Source organism: Lepidochelys kempii, chromosome 11 (genome assembly GCF_965140285.1).
Source record: "Lepidochelys kempii isolate rLepKem1 chromosome 11, rLepKem1.hap1, whole genome shotgun sequence".
NCBI lineage: Eukaryota > Metazoa > Chordata > Testudines > Cheloniidae > Lepidochelys > Lepidochelys kempii.
This window is the reverse complement of record NC_136390.1, coordinates 37,018,743-37,044,260: the sequence shown is the minus strand read 5'-3', so window position 1 is coordinate 37,044,260 and position 25,518 is coordinate 37,018,743. Positions and strand designations below refer to the sequence as shown.

The 25,518-nt window shown below is 40.5% G+C and overlaps 2 protein-coding genes across 2 annotated transcripts in view; one reads left to right on the top strand and one right to left on the bottom strand.

Moving 5' to 3' along the window:
• Nucleotides 1-25,518, bottom strand: part of LOC140895607 (uncharacterized) — a 169,591-nt gene that overhangs the window by 16,029 nt on the left and 128,044 nt on the right. The gene's annotated exons all lie outside the window — the stretch shown is intronic.
• The window catches only part of LOC140895608 (sodium channel protein type 2 subunit alpha), a 204,535-nt gene that overhangs the window by 107,382 nt on the left and 71,635 nt on the right, over nt 1-25,518 (top strand). The window contains exons 14-17 of the mRNA XM_073305731.2: nt 161-399; nt 13,819-13,992; nt 15,330-15,686; nt 18,241-18,693. Coding sequence (XP_073161832.2) covers nt 161-399; nt 13,819-13,992; nt 15,330-15,686; nt 18,241-18,693 — 1,223 coding nt within the window. The remainder of the gene's footprint in view (nt 1-160; nt 400-13,818; nt 13,993-15,329; nt 15,687-18,240; nt 18,694-25,518) is intronic.

Sequence of the window (25,518 nt, the reverse complement as noted above, 5' to 3'; positions counted from 1 at the left end):
ATGCAAGGCTTAAAAATTTGAATTTAGTTTGCAAATTTCAACCCATAGTTTTCATTGGCCTTTTCCCCACTTTTAAACCTTAAATTGAGATATAAAAATAAAGAGTGTAATCAGTAGATATTTGTCTTCACTTTGTTTTTACACTTTTCTCTTCCTCCAGAACTTGAAGAATCCAGACAAAAATGCCCACCATGCTGGTATAAATTTGCCAACACTTTCTTGATCTGGGACTGTTGGGCTCCTTGGTTAAAAATAAAACATATTGTTAGTTTGATTGTGATGGATCCATTTGTTGATCTTGCTATTACCATCTGCATTGTTTTAAACACGCTGTTTATGGCCATGGAATATTATCCAATGACTAAACAGTTCCACGATGTGCTTTCAGTAGGAAACCTGGTAAGTCTGTCAAAATGTATTGTGATATGTGAATACAACCTCTAATTAAAGTAGAATTCATTTCTGATTTATTTTTTCTTACAAAACAGATTTTAAATTATGATTATAGAGTGAAAAGTGGCTCTAAAAAACATTTTTGAGGTGTACTATATGATTTCCATATGTTTGTATAGGTTACAAGTATTAGCTGTTTGTTAGGATTTACAAAAACTTTTCACTTTCAGTGGACTTTTTACTCCTAAATCAATTTGGCATTTTTGAAAATCCCACATGCCTGGGTGCATGTGTGTGTGTGTTCATTCATCTGCTAGTCTGTTCTGCTAGTCGTAACAGTGAGACAGTTTATCTGTACCCCTTTAAGGGCTAGAAGCTTGGGGCCAGCCAACTGTAGTTACTAAGCAGGCACACCTCAGAGGGATCAGGTGATTCCATTGTATAAGAGCAACAGAGAACTCCAGAGAGGGAGAAGCTGTTCTAAGCAGGGGAGCACTGAAAGAGACTGAAAAGGCAGGCAAAATACTGCAAAACTCTCCAGGCCGGGAGGTTTGAGAGAGACTCTGAGCAAGCCTGAGGCCTTACAGAAGGGACTGTTGCTGGAACCAGAGATTTTTTGTTTTACGACTTTTAAGTTTTTGGCTGGGTTCTGAGGTAAGAGCCTGTAAACTGTTGTTAAAGTACTTTTCCAGGAGGCTCCATTAAAGAGCAAAGCGCTGATGTAAAGCAGACTGTATGGCTTCTCTTTGTGGGGCTACCAAAGGGAACTCAATGTTACCTCATTGACAAGGAAACAAAGGTGGGTGTCGCAGAACAATGTCAGGCCACAAGGGGGTGCTCAGGAGACAACTGCCAGGCTGCCCACCCTATAAGCTCAGGGATCTGAAAATCAGTTTGTGTTGTTTCTAGCTCTGACATGAATAAAGGCTCTGCAACCGGAAATTAGTTAACAATTCCATGCATGATGCACGAGGCAGAAGAGAACCTTAATTCATTCTCTCATAGTACTAACAGGAGTGAAAAGAAGTAAAATTTGCTTTGCCTGTTAAAATAAATAGATCTTACTGATTACCCACAAGAGGCCGGTCTAGTAAACAAAAAGGTGTCAATTTTACATAGTCCCTTTAAGAACATTTCCTGATATACCTTGAAGCATTTATTTGACTTCTAGAAGAAGAAGAACCCATGGGCAATTCTGGTCCTATGTGCTATTATGGTTGTTTTTGTTGGTTTTCTAGAATACCCACTTATAGCTGATTTTTAGAGGAAATACTCTGATTTGTGTTCTAACTCTTCTCACTGTGAGAAGCAAATTGGGGCAGCAAACTGCCATTTAGAGCACACACAGATACTCTAATTTGGATTATTTGGATTATTTGAATCTCAAATAGTTTTTGTAAACTGTCAGCATGTCTAGAGCTGCTGAGCATGAACTGAATGTGCATGAACTGAATGTCAAGCCCTTGAACCAAACCAGACAAACCAGCTGTCTCTCCTGCATTTGAAGTAAAATAAGTTTTTCAGAGGTAGTCAGATTGATCCTAAAATACAAGATAAGAATTACATTTGAGGAGAAGGAAAATACTGAGGGCTAACAGCTATCACAGGTTTTCTGTGATTGTCTGTCTGTCCCAAATCCAGGAAAACTGAATCCCAGATATCAGTAATTCACTGAATAGACCCACTAAAAGTAACTGCTAAGTATGAATGATCTAATTGTGAGATGTGCAAAAATAGGTATTCCTTCATACCGTCAGGCTTCCATGTTTACCCGCTCACTTAGCTAAAACTCAGCAATCGCAGGTTTGCTTTCTGAGTTGTATGCTTCTTATTAGGGGGGTGGGAAATCCTGTAATCCATAAATGCTCTAGCTTTCTTCTGCCCATTACTTTTTTTAAAGGTTTTTCATCCCTTTGTGCTAAAACAATGAATAATTAATATCTTGCATTGCACTTGTATATGCCATATATTCTTTGACTTCCTTTTAGCTAAGCCTGTTGCAATTACTTCCACTATATTTAAAAAGATAGGGCTTTGTGTTCCAAAATGCTGATCACCCACAACTTAGTTGAAGTGGAGTTGCAAATTCAGCACTTCTTAAAATTAGAACCCATAACTGTGAGCAGTTTGTTGCTTGTTTCTGTACTCCTCTGGAAATAGTAAGCTGACAGGTTAGACTTCCTTCAAAATTTGAGTTGGTTCCTTCCTGTAGTTGGTCTCCTTTCTTATGTTCCAGTAATGGATTTCATTGACTTTTTATTTTTAAGAATATCTTCTTCTCCGCATGATTGTCCACACAGAATCCATTCTTTGTGTACATGCACCTCAGGTGCCTAAGATCAGATTATTTTTGACTAATAGGTGCAACCCCAATGGACACTATGTCCGAGGTGCCCTTACATCCCCCCTTCTGCAGATATAAAGGGTGGAGTGGGCTCAATACCTTCCGACTACCCATGGCTTCAAGACAATCCTCGGTAGTGTAGGATTTAGTATAGTTAGCAGTTGTTTCGTTTAATCACATATAAATATTTTATACCTAGCTTACATTTTATTTAGCTTAGGACCCCCTTATCCCATCCCCACCCCCACTAGACAAGGATACTTAAGATCATAGCAGAAACAAGGTCACCGGGATTTATGACCCGTCCATGTGTGATGCTGCAGTGCCTATCAAGAATGGATACTCTCAATGCCTGATGTGGTGTTCTTTCCACGTGTCATTCTTTCTGCAAGTACACCCAGGGAGGTGAGGAATTATAGAATCATAGACTATCAGGGTTGGAAGGGACCTCAGGAGGTCATCTAGTCCAACCCCCTACTCAAAGCAGGACCGATCCCCAATTAAATCATCCCAGCCAGGGCTTTGTCAAGCCTGACCTTAAAAACTTCTAAGGAAGAAGATTCCACCACCTCCCTAGGTAATGCATTCCCGTGTTTCACCACCCTCCTAATGAAAAAGTTTTTCCTAATATCCAACCTAAATCTCCCCCACTGCAACTTGAGACCATTACTCCTTGTTCTGTCATCTGCTACCACTGAGAACAGTCTAGAGCAATCCTCTTTGGAACCCCCTTTCAGGTAGTTGAAAGCAGCTATCAAATCCCCCCTCATTCTTCTCTTCCGTAGACTAAACATCCCCAATTCCCTCAGCCTCTCCTCATAAGTCATGTGTTCCAGTCCCATAATCATTTTTGTTGCCCTCCGCTGGACTCTTTCCAATTTTTCCACATCCTTCTTGTAGTGTGGGACCCAAAACTGGACACAGTACTCCAGATGAGGCCCCACCAGTGTCGAATAGAGGGGAACGATCACGTCCCTCGATCTGCTGGCAATGCCCCTATTTATACATCCCAAAATGCCATTGGCCTTCTTGGCAACTATTGACTCATATCCAGCTTCTCGTCCACTGTAAACCCTAGGTCCTTTTCTGCAGAACTGCTGCCGAGGCATTCGGTCCCTAGTCTGTAGTGGTGCATTGGATTCTTCCGTCCTAAGTGCAGGATTCTGCACTTGTCCTTGTTGAACCTCATCAGATTTCTTTTGGCCCAATCCTCCAATTTGTCTAGGTCCCTCTGTATCCTATCCCTACCCTCCAGCGTATCTACCTCTCCTCCCAGTGTAGTGTCATCTGCAAACTTGCTGAGGGTGCAATCCACACCATCCTCCAGATCATTTATGAAGATATTGAACAAAACCGGCCCCAGGCCCGACCCTTGGGGCACGCCACTTGATACTGGCTGCCAACTAGACATGGAGCCATTGATCACTACCCGTTGAGCCCGACAATCTAGCCAGCTTTCTATCCACCTTATAGTCCATTCACCCAGCCCATACTACTTTAACTTGCTGGCAAGAATACTGTGGGAGACAGTGTCAAAAGCTTTGCTAAAGTCAAGGAACAACATGTCCACTGCTTTCCCTTCATCCACAGAACCAGTTATCTCATCATAGGAGGCAATTAGATTAGTCAGGCATGACCTGCCCTTGGTGAATCCATGCTGACTGTTCCTGATCACTTCCCTCTCCTCTAAGTGCTTCAGAATTGATTCCTTGAGGACCTGCTCCATGATTTTTCCAGGGACTGAGGTTAGGCTAACTGTCCTGTAGTTCCCAGGATCCTCCTTCTTCCCTTTTTTAAAGATGGGCACTACATTAGCCTTTTTCCAGTCGGCCAGGAGCTCCCTCGATCGCCATGAGTTTTCAAAGATAATGGCCAATGGCTCTGCAATCACATCCGCCAACTCCTTTAGCACTCTCGGATGCAACGCATCCGGCCCCATGGACTTGTGCACGTCCAGCTTTTCTAAATAGTCCCGAACCACTTCTTTCTCCACAGAGGGCTGATCACCTCCTCCCCGTGCTGTGCTGCCCAGTGCAGTAGTATGGGAGCTGACCTTGCCTCTGTCTTCACGAACAAAAAAAGCATTGAGTACGTTAGCTTTTTCCACATCCTCTGTCACTAGGTTGCCTCCCTCATTCAGTAAGGGGCCCACACTATCCTTGACTTTCTTCTTGTTGCTAACATACCTGAAGAAACCCTTCTTGTTACTCTTAACATCTCTTGCTAGCTGCAACTCCAGGTGTGATCTTGCCCATCAGTTCCCTGAGGGAGTCGAAGTCTGCTTTTCTGAAGTCCAGGGTCTGTATTCTGCTGCTTTCCTTTCTTCCTTGTGTCAGGATCCTGAACTTGACCATTTCATGGTCACTGCCTCCCAGGTTCCCATCCACTTTTGCTTCCCCTACTAATTCTAAGAGGAGTCTTGCTGTGGGAGAAATTGATGCAGTCCTCCTCAGACTCAGGCAGGAGGACATGTCCATATGATGTCTGCTGGGTACATATACTGATTTAAACCACAGAGATCATCCAAGTGGGTCTCCAGCAGCATAATAACTTGTTGTTAGCTAGTCATACAGGATTCATTCAGTCATATTAGAGCTCATTCCACCTATGGTAGAGGCAGCATGCCTTTTTGGGGAATGTTTCCATACCTGAAATATGTAGAGCACCTGTGTGGAAATCAGTCTACCATTTACCACTCACTATTACCTTGTACATGTTTTCAGATTGGGTGTCATATGGGATGAAATAGGATTTCTTATACCCACTTCCCATAAAATAGACAACTCTTTGTTAGTTACCAAGAGTGGAATCCACATGGACAATCCCTCAAAGAAGATTGAATGGTTACTTACTGATAGTAACTGGTTCTTTGAAATGTATTGGCCACAAAGATTCTAACCTGCCCTCCTTCTCTGCTACTACAGAGTCCTACTCCTCTGAAATTCTGGATGATGAAGGACCTGGGGTGGGGGTGGGGGAAGGTGGGTAGGAAGGCATAGGTGTGGCCCCAGCAAACACTGCTGGTCAGAAAGAATCTAATCTTGTGCTCATGGGACACATGCAGGTCATGAGTGGAATCTGTGTAGACAACACATCTAAAGAATCACAGTTCTTTCTCAAGGGCTCTACAGATTATGGGTACTGCATCACCTTGTGGGGCCTTGCAGTAGACCCCTCTTCTAGCAGTCTCAGCTAGAGTGCTCTCGCACCCCAACCCCTCCCCTGAACATCCTGACACACGGAGGGCAAGGCCATGTAGTGGGTGGAGTGCCCTCCCCACCTCAGTTTTTTCCAACCACCTGGCAGGACAGATGCAAACCCCTCTTGTCTTTGAAGCCAGAGTCTTGTTTCTACCAAGATAGTTGGAGACAGCTTATAGCAGCGGTTCTCAACCCATTGGGCCGCATGCGGCCCAGCTGTGTGCTAAAGGGCGCCAGTGCAGGGTCTGGGTTCCTAGCTGCCTGATGCAGGGGTCTGGGCTCCTGGCCTGTGGAGTTGGGGTCACCGGCTGGCTCCGGGATTGGGGCTGCCGGCCAGCTGTGCAGGATCAGGGTCTAGGCTGCCACCCAACTGCCCTGCCACTCACCCCCACGTGGCCAGGTCCAGGGTCGGGGCCTCTGCCCAGCCCTGCACAGTAGGGTCCAGAGTCCCTGCCGCTTGACCCACCACCCAGGGCTCCACTCCTGGCCCCACTGTGTGGAGGGGTCTTTGGGCAGGAGGCACTGGTCACAGGGGTTTGTGGGGAAAGGGTTCGTGCAGGGGCATGCTGTGGTTCTCAATCTGCAGCCCAGGTAACATATTGTGGGCCTTATGTTTGGTCCACAGTGATAAATAGGTTAAGAACCACTGGTTTATAGTAAGTCAATAAATAGTTAGGGTGTGTCTCCGATTTCAGGGTGGTGAAAATGAAAAAAAATAAAAAGCCAAGGTTTAAGATGTGCGCTTCCTGCCTGGCTGTGTTCTTGATATCAAATGACTACATGCAGTGCCTGAAGTATCTAGGAGAAGGCCGCTCACCTTCTGGATGTTCAGTCTGCCAGACTTTCATCCCCCAGAGACGATAAGGACACGGAGACTCGTCTGCATCTCTTTCTGCTTAAGGAAGCCCTCAAGGTTGGGCCCTGTGGACCTATTCAGACTTCAGCTCCAACATCTAAAGAGTCAGCCTTGGCTCTGGGGTCCTCCATTGGTTCTGGTCAGCTGAAGGGTTCCAAGAAGCCACAGCACCTATTGGGCCCAGACTCAGTTCCTGTGCTTCCTCAGTCAATCCTTCTGAGCCAATACATGTCCAAACCAAGGGTAGCATGGTTGGATCCAGCCATCCTGGTTCCAGAAGAAAAGTCAAGGACCAGTTCAGCCACCCTCTCCAGTGTTGTACCTCATGCCTCAGAGCAATCTGATCCTGACATAATCCCTGCGGCTGTAGGACCAGGGTCATTTCCGGATCCTGGAGGATGGATGTAAGCAGTGCCTCTGAACTAGGGCCATCAGCACCTTCAGTCCCAGATCCTGCGGCACCAAGGAAAAAGGATAGAAGCAAAACCGCCAGTGTTAGCAATGTCACTTCCTGCTCATAAGAGCTATCGGATCCATTTGATTCTGATAGGGCAACCATGATTTTGAAGCAGAGATCTATTCTACCTTCAGCTACTAAGGTGATGAGCCCACCGATCAGATGATGTCCAATTCTTTAGCTCTGCTGTTGTTTCTTGACCCGGTCTCTGTTTTGTTTCCAGCTACTTCCTCAGTTCCAGAAAGTTCTGTCACTGGCAGTCCACGCTCACCTTTTGGCTCCAGTGCATGCCTCACATTCAGACAGTGCCTAAGAGGAGATGCTCCAGGTCCCTTTCCGGCGCCGAGGACACCGCCGGCACTGCCATCCACACCGGCAAAGCAGCCAGCTCCAGTGAAGCCTTGGCCCCAACGCTGGGCATGGAACCGAAGCTCCCAGCTCCGAGAGAATCTGGCAGGTTTGCAAACTCCTAGCAAAGCTATGGCTCCGAAAAGATCTCCAGCGCCATCTGCTGACTCTTTTCCATATTACGCCTCGGCACCATGCTCATCACAAGCACTGAGGAGAGATCACCCACGAGTATTCACACAGCTGCCGGACCTCGCTATATCTGACAATCCAGATTCTCCACTTCTCAGACAGGAAGAGTCCCAAGTCTCACCCACTTCTCAATCAACACACTCTTCACGCTTTTCCACAGGGACAGCACCTCCTTTCCTTAGTGATGTCAAGGAGGATGAGGGTGATTATCGAGACTCTTGCCCCACCAACATCAGGGCAATTGACATCAACTTACCAGCCTTACTCTGCTGCAGTTCAGAGCACCCAGCCTTTTCAGCACCATGAACTGACATTCTCCATACCTCCTCAACAACAAAAATTGCCCTACCTATTAACGGTGCACTACTTGAACCTTTGACAGATTTCAGCTTCTAACCCCCCATGCCACCTACATGCAGATAGGCAATATTATATGCACACCAAAGATGCGGAGTTTTTATTTTCATATCCTGCCCCGAATTCCCTCATGGTGAATGCGGGGCAAGAGAAGGGCTGTCAATGCAAATCCTGATCTAGTCATCCTGACCAAGACCAGAGACTTTTAGTTCTGGGCAGAAAATCCTATTCATCTGCTACCCTCCAATTTCAAATTTCTAACTACAACTTATGGCCAAATATGATTATAAAATTATTCTAAACTGGAAGAACTTTGCCAGAATCTGGCAGAGGAAACAAAGGGAACAATTCCTGCCCCTCATTTTAGACGGTCATTTAATAGCCCTCACGGCCCCGCAGGCCTCCCTGGACTCAGCTGCCCGATCCATTGCTACTGTATTAGTAATGTGATGTGCATCATGGTTGCACCTTTCAGGATTCCCTAAGGGGATGCAAAATATGGTCGAGGATCTCCCATTTGAGGGACAAAAATTCTATTCTGAGTGCACAGATAATTCCTTACACTCACAGAGCCACTCTAAAATCCCTCGGTGCATACACGCCACAACCAAAACAAAGATCGGGGAAATATCAGCTCTCTCCATGATCTCACTCTCAGCCATACTACCCACAGCGGCAGTTTGACAACCAGCGCTGTCATCACCGACCTCCCAACAAGTGTAGACATTCTCCTGCATGAGGGACACTGTCTGAACCCCCCTCTAATAAGCAGAAAATTTGAAGGTGTGGTCGAGGTTCCAGAGAGCCTCCTGCCTGCTCCAGTTTCCTCTACCATCTGTAATGCCATCTACACACCGACAATTTGGCATCCTCCTAGCTCCAATTTTACCATCTTGGATGCTCATTACCTTGGACAGATTGGTCCTGGAAATAGTAAAGGAAAATTAATCCATCCCCTTCCTAGCTATACCATCCCACCAACCCCCTACCCCGTCTCTCTTTGGGGACCCCTCTCACGAGCCCATCCTGGAAGGGGAGGTGAGACAACATCTTCAACTGTAAGCCATAGAACCAATCCCTCCACAACACAGAGGACTCGGTTTCTACTCTCACTATTTCCTGGTATAAAAGAAGTCTGGCGGTTAGCGCCCCATCCTAGACCTTCACAGTCTCAACAAGCTTTGTCAAACTATAATGTTTTAAGATGGTCACCCTATCCATCATCATCCCAGCACTGGAACAGAGGGATTGGCTGTCGGCCCTCGACCTAGAGAATGCGTACTATATTGCAGTACACCCTTCTCGCAGATGTTTCCTATGATTCATCGTTGGCCACGATCACTAACAGTACAAAGTACTACCCTTCAGACCATGCACAGTTCCACGAGTTTTTTCCAAAGTATTTGCAGTGGTCAAAGCCTTCCTCTGCAAACAAGGCATCACCATTTTCCCATATCTAGACGATTGCCATCTCAAAGTGATATCCGAGACCGAGCTGCTCTGAGCAGTCCACACTACAATGACCCTCTTTACAAAACTGGTCTTCCTTATCAATTTTGAAAAGTCCACAGTAACCACAGTGCAAATATTGGAATTCATTGGTGCTGAATTCGATGCCAAGTGGGCAAGAGTGTTTTTACCACCTCACAGGTTTACAGCAATAATGCAACTAGTCTCAACCGTCCAAGCATGCCCCCAAATCCCAGCACGTAAATACCTCCAACTTCTGGGATATATGGCTGCAGCTACATTTGTGGTCAAAACATGCGAGGCTGCACATGGAGTGTCTTCCAGGCTGGCTCCATACAGTATATCTTCCTCATAGGCACAGCATGGAAAAACTCCTGTCCATGCCAACCCAGGTCAAGAGCTCACTAATGTGGTGGCCATGCCCCAACAATGTCCGAGCTGGGTCCCTTTTCTTCAACTTCCACCTACCATGATACTTACTACTAATGCCTCCCTCCTCGGCTTTGGAGTGCATCTATGCAAGCACGCTACACAAGGCAGATGGATGCCCACCAAGCCCACCTTACACTTCAACCTCCTGGAACTGAGGGTGGTCTTCAATGCCTGCCAACATTTCCTACCACTCCTCAGAAACCGGACTGTTTTGAGTAATTCCTGACAACCTTGCTTGCTTGTATTACATCAACAGGCAAGGAGGTGCCGGGTCCCATTCCCTACGCTCAGAAGTGATCAAGCTATGGAATTGGTGGTGTTGTAGATACATCTCCATCTCTGCTGAGTATCTCCCTGCATATCAGAACATGATAGAGGATATGCTAAGCAGAACCTTCTTGCACGAGCATGAATGGCAGCGTGACATGAGAGCACTCTGACCCATCTTCCACAATGGGGTCACCCCACATAGACCTTTTCACCACTCACAAGAACACCCACTGTCCTTAATTTTGTTCCGGAGCAGGCCTGAGACACGATTCACTTTGGGATGCATTCCTCATGAACTGGAATGCACCACTTCTCTACCTCTTCCCTCCCTTTCCCCCCTGGTTCAGAGTCTTATGCAAGATATAGGAAGATCAAGCTCTGGTTATTCTAATAGCACTGACATGGCCACTACAAGTCTGGTACATGTACCTGCTTCGCATGACACTCTCTCAGCCTATAAACCTTCCCCCAGCATCGTGGCTCCTCTCTCAGGACAGGGGACGCATTCACCATCCCAACCTGAAGATGCTTCACCTGAAAGCTTGGCTCCTTCGTGACTCCAGGATCTGAGAAGAACATGTACAGATTCCGTAAAACATACCTTGATAAAAAGCAGGCGTGATTTTACCAGACGTACCTATTTCCACAAGTGGAACTGGTTCCAACTTTGGTGTACCGACAGACAGGTCAATGCAGCCTTCATTCAAACAGCATGGATTGGCTTTTAGTTCTCTTAGAGTGCACCTGGCTGCAGTTACCGAATTCCTGAGGGATATTCAGTATTTGCGCACACCCTTGTCAAACGTTTTCTTAAGGGTGTTCGAAACCTGTACCCTGACATATGTCCCCCCCCACCCCATCCTGGGACCCCAGCCTAGTCCTCTGCTCTTTGACTAGACCTCCATTTGAGCCAATGGCAACCTGCTCACTCCTTCATCTAGCAATGAAAACGGCCTTCCTTGTCACCATTACATCGGCATGACACATGGGAGAAATATCAGCCCTTATGGCATATCCACCATATATAATGTTTTATAGGGACAAAGTGACCCTCCGTCCGCACCCAAAATTCCTGCCTAGGGTTATAACGTTCTTCCATCTAAACGAGCTTATACACCTTCCCTCCTTCTTTCCCAAACCACACAACAATTACCAAGAAGCAGCTCTCCACACCTAAGATGTGAGACATGTGTTGTTGTTCTACTTGGATAGAATCAAACCATTAAGGAACTCGCCATGCTTGTTCATATCCATTCCCAAACTCTTTAAAGGCTCTGCTCTATCTAAACAACACCTCTCTAAATGGATTTCACAGTGCATACATCTGTTTTATGAACTTCACAGTAAGCAACTACTTGCTTCTATCTGGGGACACTCCACATGAGTGCTCTCAACCTCCCTTGCGTTCCTCAATAATGTTTCCATAATAGATACATGCAGGACTGCCACATGGACATCCTCTGATACATTTGCCCAACATTATGCTATCTTGCAGGATTCCTTGACGGACACCATTCTCGGACATATGGTCCTATCCTCAGTGATACCAGCCACTCCGAAGCCGCAACCTTCCAGCTAGGGGCACTACTTTATAGTCACCTACAGTGGAGCACCCATGTAGAAGAAGAGTGAGTTACTCACCTTGTACAGTAACTGAGGTTCTTCGAGATGTGTGTCCCCATGGGTGCTCCGCTACCTGCCCTCCTCCCCTGTGCTTTGGAGCATAATGTTTGGACTGTATGGCAGTTTGGGCTGTATGTCCAATGGTTGGACTGCACAGTGCTATTTATGCTACCCGCGCACAGTGTGGGGGAGGAAAGGTGCGCATGTGCGGTCCAACAGGCACCGCTATTGAAGATTTCTGACTCCAGACACAAAGGCGCTACTGCACCTACAGTGAAGCACCCATGGGGGGACACATCTCGAAGAACCTCAGTTACTGCACAAGGTGAGTAACCCTCTCTTCCCTTCTCTGTCCAAGTCCTTGCTGGTTTGCTCCTGGCCAGGTGTCAACAATGTGTCCATGGTAAAAATTTTGAGGTCCGTGGTAATTTCTCAAAAAAGTGAATGACATGACTGCCCCCCACCACCACAGTGTCCGTCACCAAGTACAGTAATTTTGTCAAGTGTCCGTTGCGCAACATGGTGGTGCTGACCCCCTGCTCCTGGCTTTGCGGTGGAAGGAACTGAGTTGGGGAGGGCACTCTATCCCTTATGTAGCCTCGCCCTCACTACATCATGATGCTGAGGAGAGGAGTGGAGGTGCAAGAACACTTTAGCTGACACTGCTAAAATAGATGCAGTACCCATTAGCAGGAATATGCAGGGCCATCTCAAAGAACTCCAGTTACAAGTAAGTACCCTTCATTTACTGTATGGTAAATATCTATTCTCTACAAATTATGTTAGATGTGGCTTAGCAGAACATTCCTACATCTGGCACTGTGCAATGTAGTCCACAATCAGTAATTAAGAATCGTTGGGGTGAAACAGATCTTTGTCAAAATTTTGCCTCAAATAGATATTCAATCAAATTTTGGTCAGAATTCTCATCTTCTGCTTTGACTGAATAATTTTTCAAACGTACCTACTTAGGCTAAATATTTGAATCCCGGCTCCCTCTTACATCCAGTTGCTATAGTTTTCCAGCCTGCATGGAAAAGAAGGAGAAAGGTAAAAGGTTGGCTCTACTGCCTTTGAGCCTGCCCATTTAACTTCAGCTGTTGCTTCTCTTCTTCTAGCATTATAATTGCCAATTCATGTCAGGCTCTTTCAATTTCTGCTCCTTTACTATCCAATATCAGACCCTCTCAATCAGCAGTGAACTCAAAAACTCTGAAAAAGGTTTAAGTTGTTCCTGCGGACTGTAACAAAAGTTATTATCTATTAAAATTTTTATGTCTCAATAGCTCATCTCAAATCCTTACTTTAGCAATCAGTATTTTAAAATTATACTTTAATCACTATCAAAAAATATTAGAAAAGAGGGAGATATCAATGTAATGCCTGACTTTTATTAATTCACTGGGGCCAGAATATAAGCAAAATAATATTTGTATTAAGGTCTTTAACCTTCGTAGTTTGTACTAGTCAACTTCAGTTATTAAAAACAAAAATACTTTTTTCTTTTCAAAATTGATTGAAACTTTCCTGAATAGGTTTACATAGATTTTCTTTATAAAGAGTGAGGACAAGACTTTAACTAATTAGGGGTTTACTAAAATTCCTGTGTACCTTTGTAATGGAAACAATGAATATTCTATCCGTGCTCTGTTTTTGGTAACAGGCTAACTTCAGCCCTTGTGTAACTCCACCAACGTTAATGGAGTTATACTAGGGATTAGTTTGATCCAGGATATTCTTGCATTTTCTGCAAGTTTTTTTAATTACTGACACCTTGCTGTAATAAAGATATCACTTATTGTTCAATCTTTGTTTTTGTTTCTAATTTTACTTGTTTTACAGCTATGTAACACTAACAAAATACATTTTCGTTTAGGTTTTTACCGGGATCTTCACAGGAGAAATGGTTCTCAAGTTAATTGCCATGGATCCTTATTATTATTTCCAAGTAGGCTGGAATATTTTTGATGGGTTTATTGTTACCCTTAGTTTGGTGGAGCTTTTTCTTTCAAATGTGGATGGACTATCAGTTCTCCGATCATTCAGATTGGTAAATATATTCGTAAACAATGTACAGTTAGAATTAATACATCATGTTTATAATTCAAATTTTTTATGCTTACATAAGTTTATCAGCATTTTCACTGCACATGTAATTTCTCTTAAGAGTCAAAAGATGCACCTCTCTAGGTACAGGTCTACCAAAAGTTATTTACCTTATTATTGCAAAGTAATTAATATATGTAATTTTATGGTTCAAAAACAGTTAAACAGTAATTCAAATGGAGGCAATGGTAATTACAGAGTAATTTGCATTAACATGAATGTATAATAACTTCGTTACTGTGCAATTCACTCTTGTCACCATTATAGCTCACTGATAGAAAATGTATATATTTAGTGTGTGTTGGGCAAAAATGTAAATAAGACAAGTTAGAGGGAGAAATTACTTACAAACCTTATTTATCTTCATGTTATACTGTTATGACAAAGGAATAGAACTCTTCTTTTCAAATATTTGATTTATGTCCAATGACTAAAATTACAAAACGTTTATATTAAATATTTAAGAAACTGACTTTCATCAGTAGTGAAGTTTAGCTGTGTATTTTAAGGAAGAAATATTTCATTTTTAGAATAGCAATTGAGTAGCTGAGGCATTACTGTCTTAGGCTCTTTTTTCTATCTGACTTAACATGATTTTTTGTAGTTGAGAATAAAAATTGATTTAATCAAATATTTTTATTAAATTTTGCTGGATGAGGGATTAGATGTTACAAGGGTCTCTCGTTTATGTTTTTTCCTCAGATCTACAAATACTGTCTGTTTTTTGTATTTAGCTTTTCATTCCAGACTTATCCCCATGAAGATCTTTTCTACATCGTTTGAAGAATATTCTTCTAATCAACATTTTTTTTATCTTAAGTGTTTTGGGGAAATTTACCTTAAAAGGTCTCTGCCTTAGTCTGTTAGTGTTATGCATTCTGTTTCCTCTCCACCCTTTTCCCTGTATGATGCTAATATCCTGTCATGCTCAATATTCACTAGCCCTATAGGTTATATTAGTGGGGTATTCCACTTGCTGTGTCAAGCTGGACAGTGGAAGGATGTATGACTTCAGGTTCTGCCACAGACAGGGTGATGAAGGGTCAGTTGTAAATCTGTAGAACTTTGTGGACTTTCATAAGACCTGATTGTGAGTGAGTTATGGAACTTGGAGGATCATCCCTAGGGGGTGCGGTAATTTAATAGTAAATTAATAGAAACCACAAAGATAAAACATTAAGATTTTTTACATTAAGGGACTACTCATAGTATATGGTCTGAAGTACGTTTCTACAGCTCTGTTGTAATTAGTACTAATGATGCTTCTTTATTGTTTTCCAGTTGCGAATTTTCAAGTTGGCAAAATCTTGGCCCACACTAAATAAACTGATAAAGATTATTGGTAACTCAGTGGGGGCTTTGGGAAATTTGACCTTGGTGCTGGCCATCATTGTCTTCATTTTTGCTGTGGTTGGTATGCAGCTGTTTGGTAAAAGCTACAAGGAATATGTCTGCAAGATCTCCGATAAGTGTGTACTTCCACGCTGGCACATGCATGACTTCTTCCACTCTTTCTTGATTGTATTCCGAGTGCTGTGTGGAGAATGGATAGAGACTATGTGGGACTGTATGGAGGTTGCCGGCCAAGCCATGTGCCTTATCGTTTTCATGATGGTCATGGTGATTGGAAATCTAGTGGTATGTAACCAAAACATTTCAGGGGATGGAACACCCATTATGGTTACTGGATCCGTTCTGTATATTTTTTGTTGACAGCTATTCTTTTCCATATTGATTCTTATACTGCGCTAATCATCATAGTATCTGAGCTCCTTCCAGTAGTGCATTCAGTAATGTGACCAACATATGTTACGTGTGTGTTGTCTCATCCTGTTCCCAATGGAGAAATGTGTGCAGTGAAATGTGGGGGGGGGTTGTTTTGTTCTGTTTTTTTAAAATTTTTTAATATAGTGTAACATTATATATGTTTGTATGTGTGTGCACGTTTGTGTATATATATATATATATATATATATATATATATATATATATATATATATATATATATATATATATATATATGCATACAAATATTGTTATGTATTTGTTATAGAAGGCAAGGTCAAAAAATGTGCCTTGTGCTTAAAGTAGAAGGTGGAGGGTTTGTGATGGTTCTTAGTTCCTGTTCCCAGGGTTATTTTGTTTTCTGTTTTTTCTTCATCATGACATCTACAATCTTGGGCCAGTCCTCAGGAAAGCTCTGTTCCCTGCATAAATGAGCTTTACCCTTCTTGTAGAAAATTCCATTGTGATAGAGGAGCGACTGGCTTTGATCTGTTCCATCAACATACAGATTTTGGCCTTCCCTTCCCTCTTCCCATCAAAACATCAATCCTAGGAGAAATCTTGTTCAGGTTATGCTGGTCATACAGAAGTGTGAACATATTTTTAAAAAATAAAAATATGTGATTCCAAAACCACAAAAGCCCTTAAGCTCTTGCTGTCAGGTGTAACACCCAAAATATTTTCTTGCCTGCACACTATCTTGGGCTCAGTCCCAGCAGCCAGCCAGGAGCGCGCTCTTGCTTTTCCAGTCCCTGCCAGTACTGAGGTGTCCATGGTCCTGCTGCTTTTTCAGCCCCCCCAGAAACACACTCCTCTCTCTTCTAGCTTCAGGCAGCAACTGACTACTCTGGCCTGCAGCTCCTTTTATATGAGCTTACTGGGCCATCATTGACTGCTCCTCATTGGCAACCTCCCTCATTGGCTACAGGGAGCAGCCTGGAGGACTTCTTCACGGCTCCTTTCTGGAACAGGGAGTGGTAGAACTACGAGGCCTCCAGCAGGGGGCCTCTGGGCCTAATACATCCTGTCACACCAAAATATAGAACTCAGTTTAAAATATATGCAGACAATTCTGAGTTATCATTGTGATGGCTGACATGAAAAAAATCTCCCAAAAGTGAGATTTAAAAAAAATATTAGGTATACATAATATGTGCATAGACACATGTGCCTGCATGTAATCATGCAATTGCATATACTTTGTTTTTCTCGCAAAAAATGGAATTCTGAACTATAAAAATTCTTCCAACAAAGAAATTGAAGAGTTTTTTTCCTTGTTCAGCTAGCACATTACTTTGTTAAACCCCAAAGAAGATAAAAAATTCTCTGTCATTAAAATCAAAGAGAAGATGTTTTTAATTTTGAAAATATATATTTTTAGCAGGAAAGAGGAGTGTGGCTTTACAAGCCTGATCCAAAGCCTGCTGAAGTCATTCCATTGGTTTCAGTGGATTTTGAATGTACATATGGCTTGGAGGTGTTAGGGTAGGATAAGCCTTCCTAGGTCTTTGGACATGAATCTATAGACTTGCCTAGTGTGCTTTTTTTGGTTTCCGCCTTCTTGGGCCAAAAATGCACAAAATTATTTAATCAAAACCAAACTCTTTTCCTACATTAAAAAAACCAGGAAAAGCCAGAGTATAGTTAATATTTATATAAGATCATTCTCCTATAGTTCTACTGCAGATTTCATAGTCTTATACATTTGTGCTTCATAAAAAAAACTGAAGGTAACCAGCACTAATACTTGCAATTACAGATTTCATTCCCTTTTTGTACACCATTTATATTATTTACCACAATTTCATTTTCTGATGGTGTTTTTTTAAATACATGAAGTTTAATGCGTTTCGTGGCATAAGGAAGATGGCATCATAGGATTAAGAAAATACCAATACAATTAGTGCATGGAAACAAAAAATAAAAAGTATTTACATTCGTATTGAAAACCAGAAGTTGAAAAGGAGCATGTTTTTTTATTTATGTAAACAGGACCATTTATATGCTCAAGAAATCCTGAGTTTGAAATCCATCTCTACCACAGATATACTGTATGACTTTGAGAAAGTTGCTTAACCAGTCTGTATCTAAGTTTCCATTTGCAAAATGAAGATTATACTCCTTTACTTACCTTTTCAGGAGTGTTGTGAGGATTAATTAGTTAATGTTAGTACAACTCTCTGAAGATATAAAGTGCTCTATAAGTCTTAGGTATTTAAATAATGAAGTATAATTTCAAAGTGGTTTGCAGAGATTTAGCCACACAACTGTTCTGTTATTGGAAAATCCCTGCACACACTAAAATTTTATCAGAAGTACAGTAATATGAAAGCATTATGTATAAAATTAATTTTTGTTAATAAGAAAAAGAGAGGAGAAAGATCTAGCAGTGTCTCTTTGTTTTTAGGTACTGAACCTGTTTTTGGCCTTGCTGCTGAGCTCATTTAGTTCAGACAACCTTGCTGCTACAGATGACGATAATGAAACAAACAATCTGCAGATCGCTGTGGCAAGGATTCAGAGGGGAATAGATTATGTGAAAAGAAAAGCACGTGAATGTGCACAAAAAAAATTTGTGAGAGGACAAAAAGATATAGTTGAAATAAAATCAATCAGTCAGCTAAACAACAAGGAAGACAACTACACTACCAACCATACTGTAGCTGAAATGAATAGAAATCTGGATAATCGCAAAGATGAGAATGGAGCCACAGGTGTTGTAGGCAACCGTGATTATGCATCATTCATACACAACCCAAACCTTACTGTGACCGTACCAATTGCTATTGGGGAATCGGATTTTGAACATTTAAATACAGAAGAGTTTAGCAGTGAGTCAGAGCAGGAGGAAAGCAAAGAGGTAGGACTTGAAAATATTTATGCTGTATAAGTATATGTGTGTGTTATGGTTCTGGTTGCCCTCAATTTTGGCATCAATTATATTCTTTCATATTATGGCTTACGTTGTTGTTTGGATGCCACAAGCTCAAGGTTTTTAAATGGAATTCTCAGGAATATATATGACAAGTCAGTTTCTAATCATAGAAATGTCAGGCTGATGAATCTTAATCCTTCCTCCTGCACTGAAGCAGGACCAGGTATACCTAGATCATCCTTGACAGATGTTTGTCTAACCCATTCTTTAAAATCTCCAGTGATGGGGGTTCTGCAAGCTCCCTTGGTAACCTCTTCCAGGTCTTAACTATTCTTATAGTCGCAAAGTTTTCCTAATATCTAACCTAAATTTCTCTAGCTACAGATTAAGATGGTTAATTCTTGCCCTACCTTTAGTGGACATGGATCACTCTTTATAAAAGCCCTTAACATACTTGAAGGCTGTTATCAGGTCCCCCCTCAGTTTTCTTTTCTCAAGACTAAATATGCCCAGTTTTTTAAAAAAACCTTTCCTCATAAACCAAATCATGTATCATTTTTGTTGTTCTGTTCTGGACTCTTTCCATCTTGTCCACATCTTTCCTAAAGTGTGGCACCCAAAACTGGGTACAACACTTAAGCTCAATACCGAGTAGAGCAAAACCGTTCACTCTGTCTTGCATATGACATGCCCCAGAATTACATTTTGCCTTTTTCACATTGTGGCACATGGCTGGCTTTCATTCAATTTGTGATCCATTACAACCCCCAGATCCTTTTTAGCAGAACTGCCATCTAGCCAGTTATTCCCCATTTTCTGTTTGTGCATTTGATTTTTTTCCTTCCTAAATATTGTACTTTGAAATTACCTTTATTGAGTTTCATTTTGTTGCCTTCAAACCAGTTCTTCAATTTATCAAGGTCATTTTGAATTCTAATCCTGACCTACAGAATGCTTGCTACCCCTCCCAGCTTTGCTGTCATCTGCAGATTTTCCTCTCCACTTTCCAAGTCATTAATAAAATATTGAATAGTACTGGACCCAGGACTGATCCCTGCAGGATTCTACTAATTCAACAGTGAGCCACTGATAAACACTCTGAGTGGGGCTTTCAACTAGTTTTGAACCCACCTTATAGAAATTTCATCTAGACCATATTTCCCAAGTTTGTTTAAGGGAATATCATGTGGGACTGTATCAAAAGCCTTACTAAAATAAGGATATATCATAGCAACTGCTTCCACCTGTCGACTAGGCCAAAGAGGGAAATCAGATTGATTTGGCATGACTTGTTCTTGCCAAACACATGTTGACTATTCCTTATCACCTTATTATCCTTTAGATGCTTGCAGATTGTTTAATAATTTAACTAACCAGTAAGGCGGACTGGTCTATAATTTCCTGAGTCGTCTTTGTTCCCCTTTTTAAAGATAACTACTATATTTGTCCTTCCCCAGTCTCTGGGACCGCACCTATCCTCCGTGTATTCTTGAAAATAATTGCTAATGGTTCTGAGTTTTCTAGATTTCTAGATCCTTAAGTACTCTGCTGATTTGAGTACATTTAATCTATTGAAGTATTCTTTAACCTGTTGTTTCCCTACTCTGGCTTGTATTCCTTCCTTTTTGTTGTTAATATTAATTGTGTTAAGCAGCTGGTCACAATTAACCTTTTTAGTGAAGATTGACGCAAAATAGGCGTTAGACACCTCAGCCTTCTTGATGCTGTATTATTAGCTCTCCTTCCCAGCTAAGTAGTGGATCTTCATTTTCCTTCATCTTTCTCTTGCTCCTAGTGTATTTTATATCCCTTGTCATTTTGTGCTTCAGCCTGTCTAATTTTTGTCCTCACATACTTGTGATATTCTTTTGTACTTCTCCTTAGGAATTTGTCTGTTTCCACTTTTTGTAGGATTCCTTTTTGATTTGCAGAGGATTAAAGAGTTCCTGATGCAGCCATATTGGCCTCTCAGTGCTCCCTAAGGTGATGTTTTTCAAGTCATATTGGTTATGAGGAGCAGTAAAGTACTTCCATCTTTTCCCCACAGTACGTAAGGAATGGACTAGCAGATACAAAGTCCTTTTTTCAGCCCTAGAATAGGACTCAATCTTGTGTATTGTTGCCTGCCAATTTCCAATGAAGTCAACAGGGGTATCACTTCAAAAAAATAGTTTAACATATTTAAAACGTTTGAAAATTATTAGAACTTCTGCTATTTGGCTCTGATTTGAAGCCCTTTGATGTCAGTCAGTCAGTGGCAGCATTAATGGTATACAATGAACGATAAGCTGCTTTTTTTAGTATTTGATCAGTTTTCCCATACTTAGTGTTAAAACTGAAAAAATATCTGAAAGAAAACAATAAGTATTATAATTGGAACATCTCCAATAAAATTTTACATAAGAATAATCAAATAGCAAATTTAAAGTATTAAACTAATTTTTTGCATGTCATTTATAGCAGCTCTGACCTGATAAACACAATGGTCCAAATTCATCCCTGGTACTGTAACTTCTTTGATTTCAAGCATTTGTGGATCACAGATCTTTTTAGATAATCTACTGAATTTTTAATATGAAAATAGTTTATTGTGTGCTCTTTTAAAACGAGTTATTGAAATAAATTTTCTGTATCAAGGTGTAGTCAGAATTAGACTTTAATTTGAAAGACTAAATAATGATAGTTTTATACATGTTTCTATTTTCTTGTTGTTTAATATACAGTGATGAAATATTATTGTATTCATTTGCTGTAGAAACAATCCAGTTACTAAAACTGGGCTTGTTCTATGTATTTTATAGGGCATCTGATAACCTATGTATCATCTTCACCTCTCAAATTAAAGGAAAATGTGTATTTTTAATTTATGGTTATATAGAATTAGAAGGGCCTGTAATTTTGCCCCTTCCATCTCTACCCTCTAGGATACATTACCCCTGCATGAAAAGTGTCAAGTCATTACCCCTTTAAAAGTTATGAAAGACCTTTTTATTTTTAAAATATTTATAACACATTTTAATGTGTTAACCACACTGTATTTTTGTAAGGTGTCTAGAATGTTTTGGTCAATAGGTGCTATATAAACTAAACTATATTGTTTATTATTAACCTGAATAATGGACATTGGATTTTGGTAGATATTGGTCAGGTTTTTCTTTGAAGGAGTGTTTGGATGTTTCCAGATATCACTATATTGTTCTGATGTCACTTTATTAAATTTGATGACTGCACTGTGAAAATTGTTATCCCAAGCTATTGAAGAGTTCATTGTTACCCACCTTTTATATTTTTTGTTACAAATTCCAGAGCTGCTTACACTGATATTCAAGTTTAAACATATATGTAAGTTACTCTTAAGTGCTGTTATCTGCTTTTCTTTTAATTTAGTCAAATGGGGAAAAGTGGCTCAGATAATCAGAGTGGCCAATGAGACACATCAATTAGCAGAATTATATCTTCTATATGCAGTATGTTTGCAATCAACAGGGAAGTTGGTTGTCTATTTGTTAGAGAGTTTACAGAGATGATATCTCACATCCGGAGTCTGGTCTTTTGGCACACAGTCCTAACTGGGCTGGCTGCAGCCAGGGATCACTAGTAGAGATGCCCAGCCCACACTCCTTTTTCTCTGTCACACTCCATACTCAGCTGGCTAGGAGCAGGTTGCATAGGAAGAGTTTTGGTAGCTCCATGCCATCTGAAGTTTCCTCTATTATAGAGAAAACCTGGGGAGGTGGGGGGCAGGTTGCCTGGTTTTTAATTTGATTCACACCAGAAGATTGATGCGAAGGAGACTTAACATACTAGAGATCACAGATTTATCTCTAGGTATAGACTTTCACTTTAACAATGTTGTATATCTGTTATAATATAGAATTAAATTTTATATTTAAATGTTTTTCTATCAATTACATAATTCAAAAATGCTAAAATAAATGCAACTGCATATTGAATATTATAATAGGCAAAATTCATACCTGAGAATTTGAATTTGGCCCGTTGACTGATTGTCCTGTGATCATTTTCAGAAACTGTATACTAAATACATTTTTAGTGGATAGAATATAACTAATTCAGAGAAATGGAAGAATAAAATTATTTTCTGATTTTTTAAAGATCTAGATGTTAACATTTGATGATGTTGTAAAACTATTTGAAGACATAATGTGGATGTAGGTGTGTCATAATTTTTAAAACTGTCAATTCCAAGTCTAATGTACATTTATCAGCATCAGTCTGCTTATATTATTTCTTTAAATGTGTCTTTGTATATACGTCTGCAGAAGTCACTAATCAACCGATGTGTAAGTTTTATGTTAGATAACGTATTTTTTTAATATTTTGGAAGCCATATTTGAACTGTTTCCAGCACAAAAAAAATCAGAGGTATTTTATTTTGAACTTCATTTCCTACCATTCTTACTTCTCACAGGAGTAAATTCAACCTGGATCAGTCAAGAATGCAGCTCTGGTGCTTTTTAACCAGGCAGAGCTACGGGTCAGCACTCTTACACAGGTTACCTCAACAAATCATACATATATAATCACTTTTAAAATAAATATTGACTGCATGCTACTCAGCTGTAATATATTCCTTCCCCATCCATTGCAATACAGTAGAAACATGCACAGCTGCTCTGTAAGCTGAGTCATGTGACTCGAATCATAGCATGGTTGGGGGCAACCCCAACATTTATTATAATTCTCTCTCTCTCTCTCTCTCCTTACATCATGTTGGTACTTTATGTATCATACTTCAGTGATATAAAAAGTGCATGCTCTATAGATTTTTTTTAAAATTTGGATTATAAAGTGACAAGAACACTACATTTTAAGAGATTATCATTTTTAAAAAAATACAAAAGTATTTTATTTGAAACTTGCTTATAACTTTATTGTTGTATTAAAACAGACTTTTAGATCTCTTGTAATTACAAATATTCTGATCACATTCATTCCTGTAATGCATATTTAAGTAAATATTTTTAATTACCTTGATTATTTGATTGCTAAAAAGTGTTTATATTTTGGTAGGATATGTTGAATTTTTTTTAGTTGTGTTTAACTTTTAAGATTTAAAATATAGTTTTCTCCTCTAGGAAAAAATAAAACTTTCAAAACTTTAGGAATAAAGCCCCAGTCTTGCAAATGTTCACTTACCTGTTTAACTTTATGCTCGTGGATGGTCCCATTGACCTCTGTGGTAATGTGCAGTGCACCAAGTTGGCCACGTATAAAAGTTAGGGCACTCAAGCAATTAAAAAAGTTAATCATGTGATTAATCACGCTGTTAAAGAATAACATAATACCATTTATTTAATTATTTTTGGATGTTTTCTACATTTTCAAATATTTTTATTTCAGTTACCACTCAGAATATATACAGTGCTCACTTTATTTTATTATTTTTATTACAAATATTTGCACTGTAAAAAACAAAAGAAATAATATTTTTCAATTCACTTAATACAAACAATTTAGTGCAATCTCTTTATCTTGAAAGTTAAATTGACAAATATAGAATTATGTACAAAAATACTGCACTCAAAAATAAAACAATGTAAATCTTTAGAGCCTACGAGTCAACTCAGTCCTACTTCTTGTTCAGCCAGTCACTCAGACAAACAAGTTTGTTTACATTTGCAGGAGATAATGCTGCCCGCTTGTTGTTTACAATGTCACCAGAAAGTGACAACAGTTGTTTGCATGGCACTATTGTAGCCGGCGTCGCAAGATATTTAAATGCCAGATGCGCTAAAGATTCATATGTCCCTTCATGCTTCAACCACCCTTCCAGAGGACATGCGTCCATGCTGATGACAGGTTCTGCTCAATAACAATCCTAAGCAGTGTGGACTGATGCACATTCATTTTCATCATCTGAGTCAGATGCCACCAGCAGAAAGTTGATTTTCTTTTTTGGTGGTTCGGATTCAGTAGTTTCCGCATCGGAGTGTTGCTCTTTTAGGACTTCTGACAGCATGCTCCACACCTCGTCCCTCTCAGATTTTGGAAGGCAGTTCAGATTCCTAAACCTTGGGTCGAGTACTGTAGCTAAATCTTCAGAAATATTTTCTAAATCTTTAGAAATCTCACATTGGTACCTTCTTAAAATGAACAACATGTGCTGGGTCATCATCCAAGGTTGCTATAACATGAAATATATGGCAGAGTGCAGGTAAAACAGCAGGAGACATACAGTTCTCCCCCAAGGAGTTCAGTCTCAATTTTAATTAATTCATTTTTTTTAACGAGCGTCATCAGCATGGAAGCATGTCCTCTGGAATGGTGACTGAAACATGAAGGGGCATACGAATGTTTAGCATATCTGGCACATAAATACCTAGCAATGCCCACTACAAAAGTGCCATAACACCTGTTCTCGCTTTCAGGTGACATTGTAAATAAGAAGCTGGCAGCATTATGCCACGGAAATTTAAATAAACTTGTTTGTCTTAGCGATTGGCTGAACAAGAAGTAGGACTTGTAGGCTCTAAAGTTGTACATTGTTTTGTTTTTGAGTGCAGTTATGTAACAAAAAAATACTTAGATTTGTAAGTTGCACTTTCATGATATAGATTGCACTAGGGTACTTGTATGAGGTGAATTGAAAATACTATTTCTTTGGTTATCGTTTTTACAGTGCAAATATTTGTAATAAAAATAATATAAAGTGAGCACTGTACACTTGGTATTTTTTATGTTGTAATTGAAATCAATATATTTGAAAATGTAGAAAAAATCCAAAAATATTTAATAAATTTCAATTGGTATTCTATTGTTTAACAGTGTGGTTAAAAGTGCAATTAA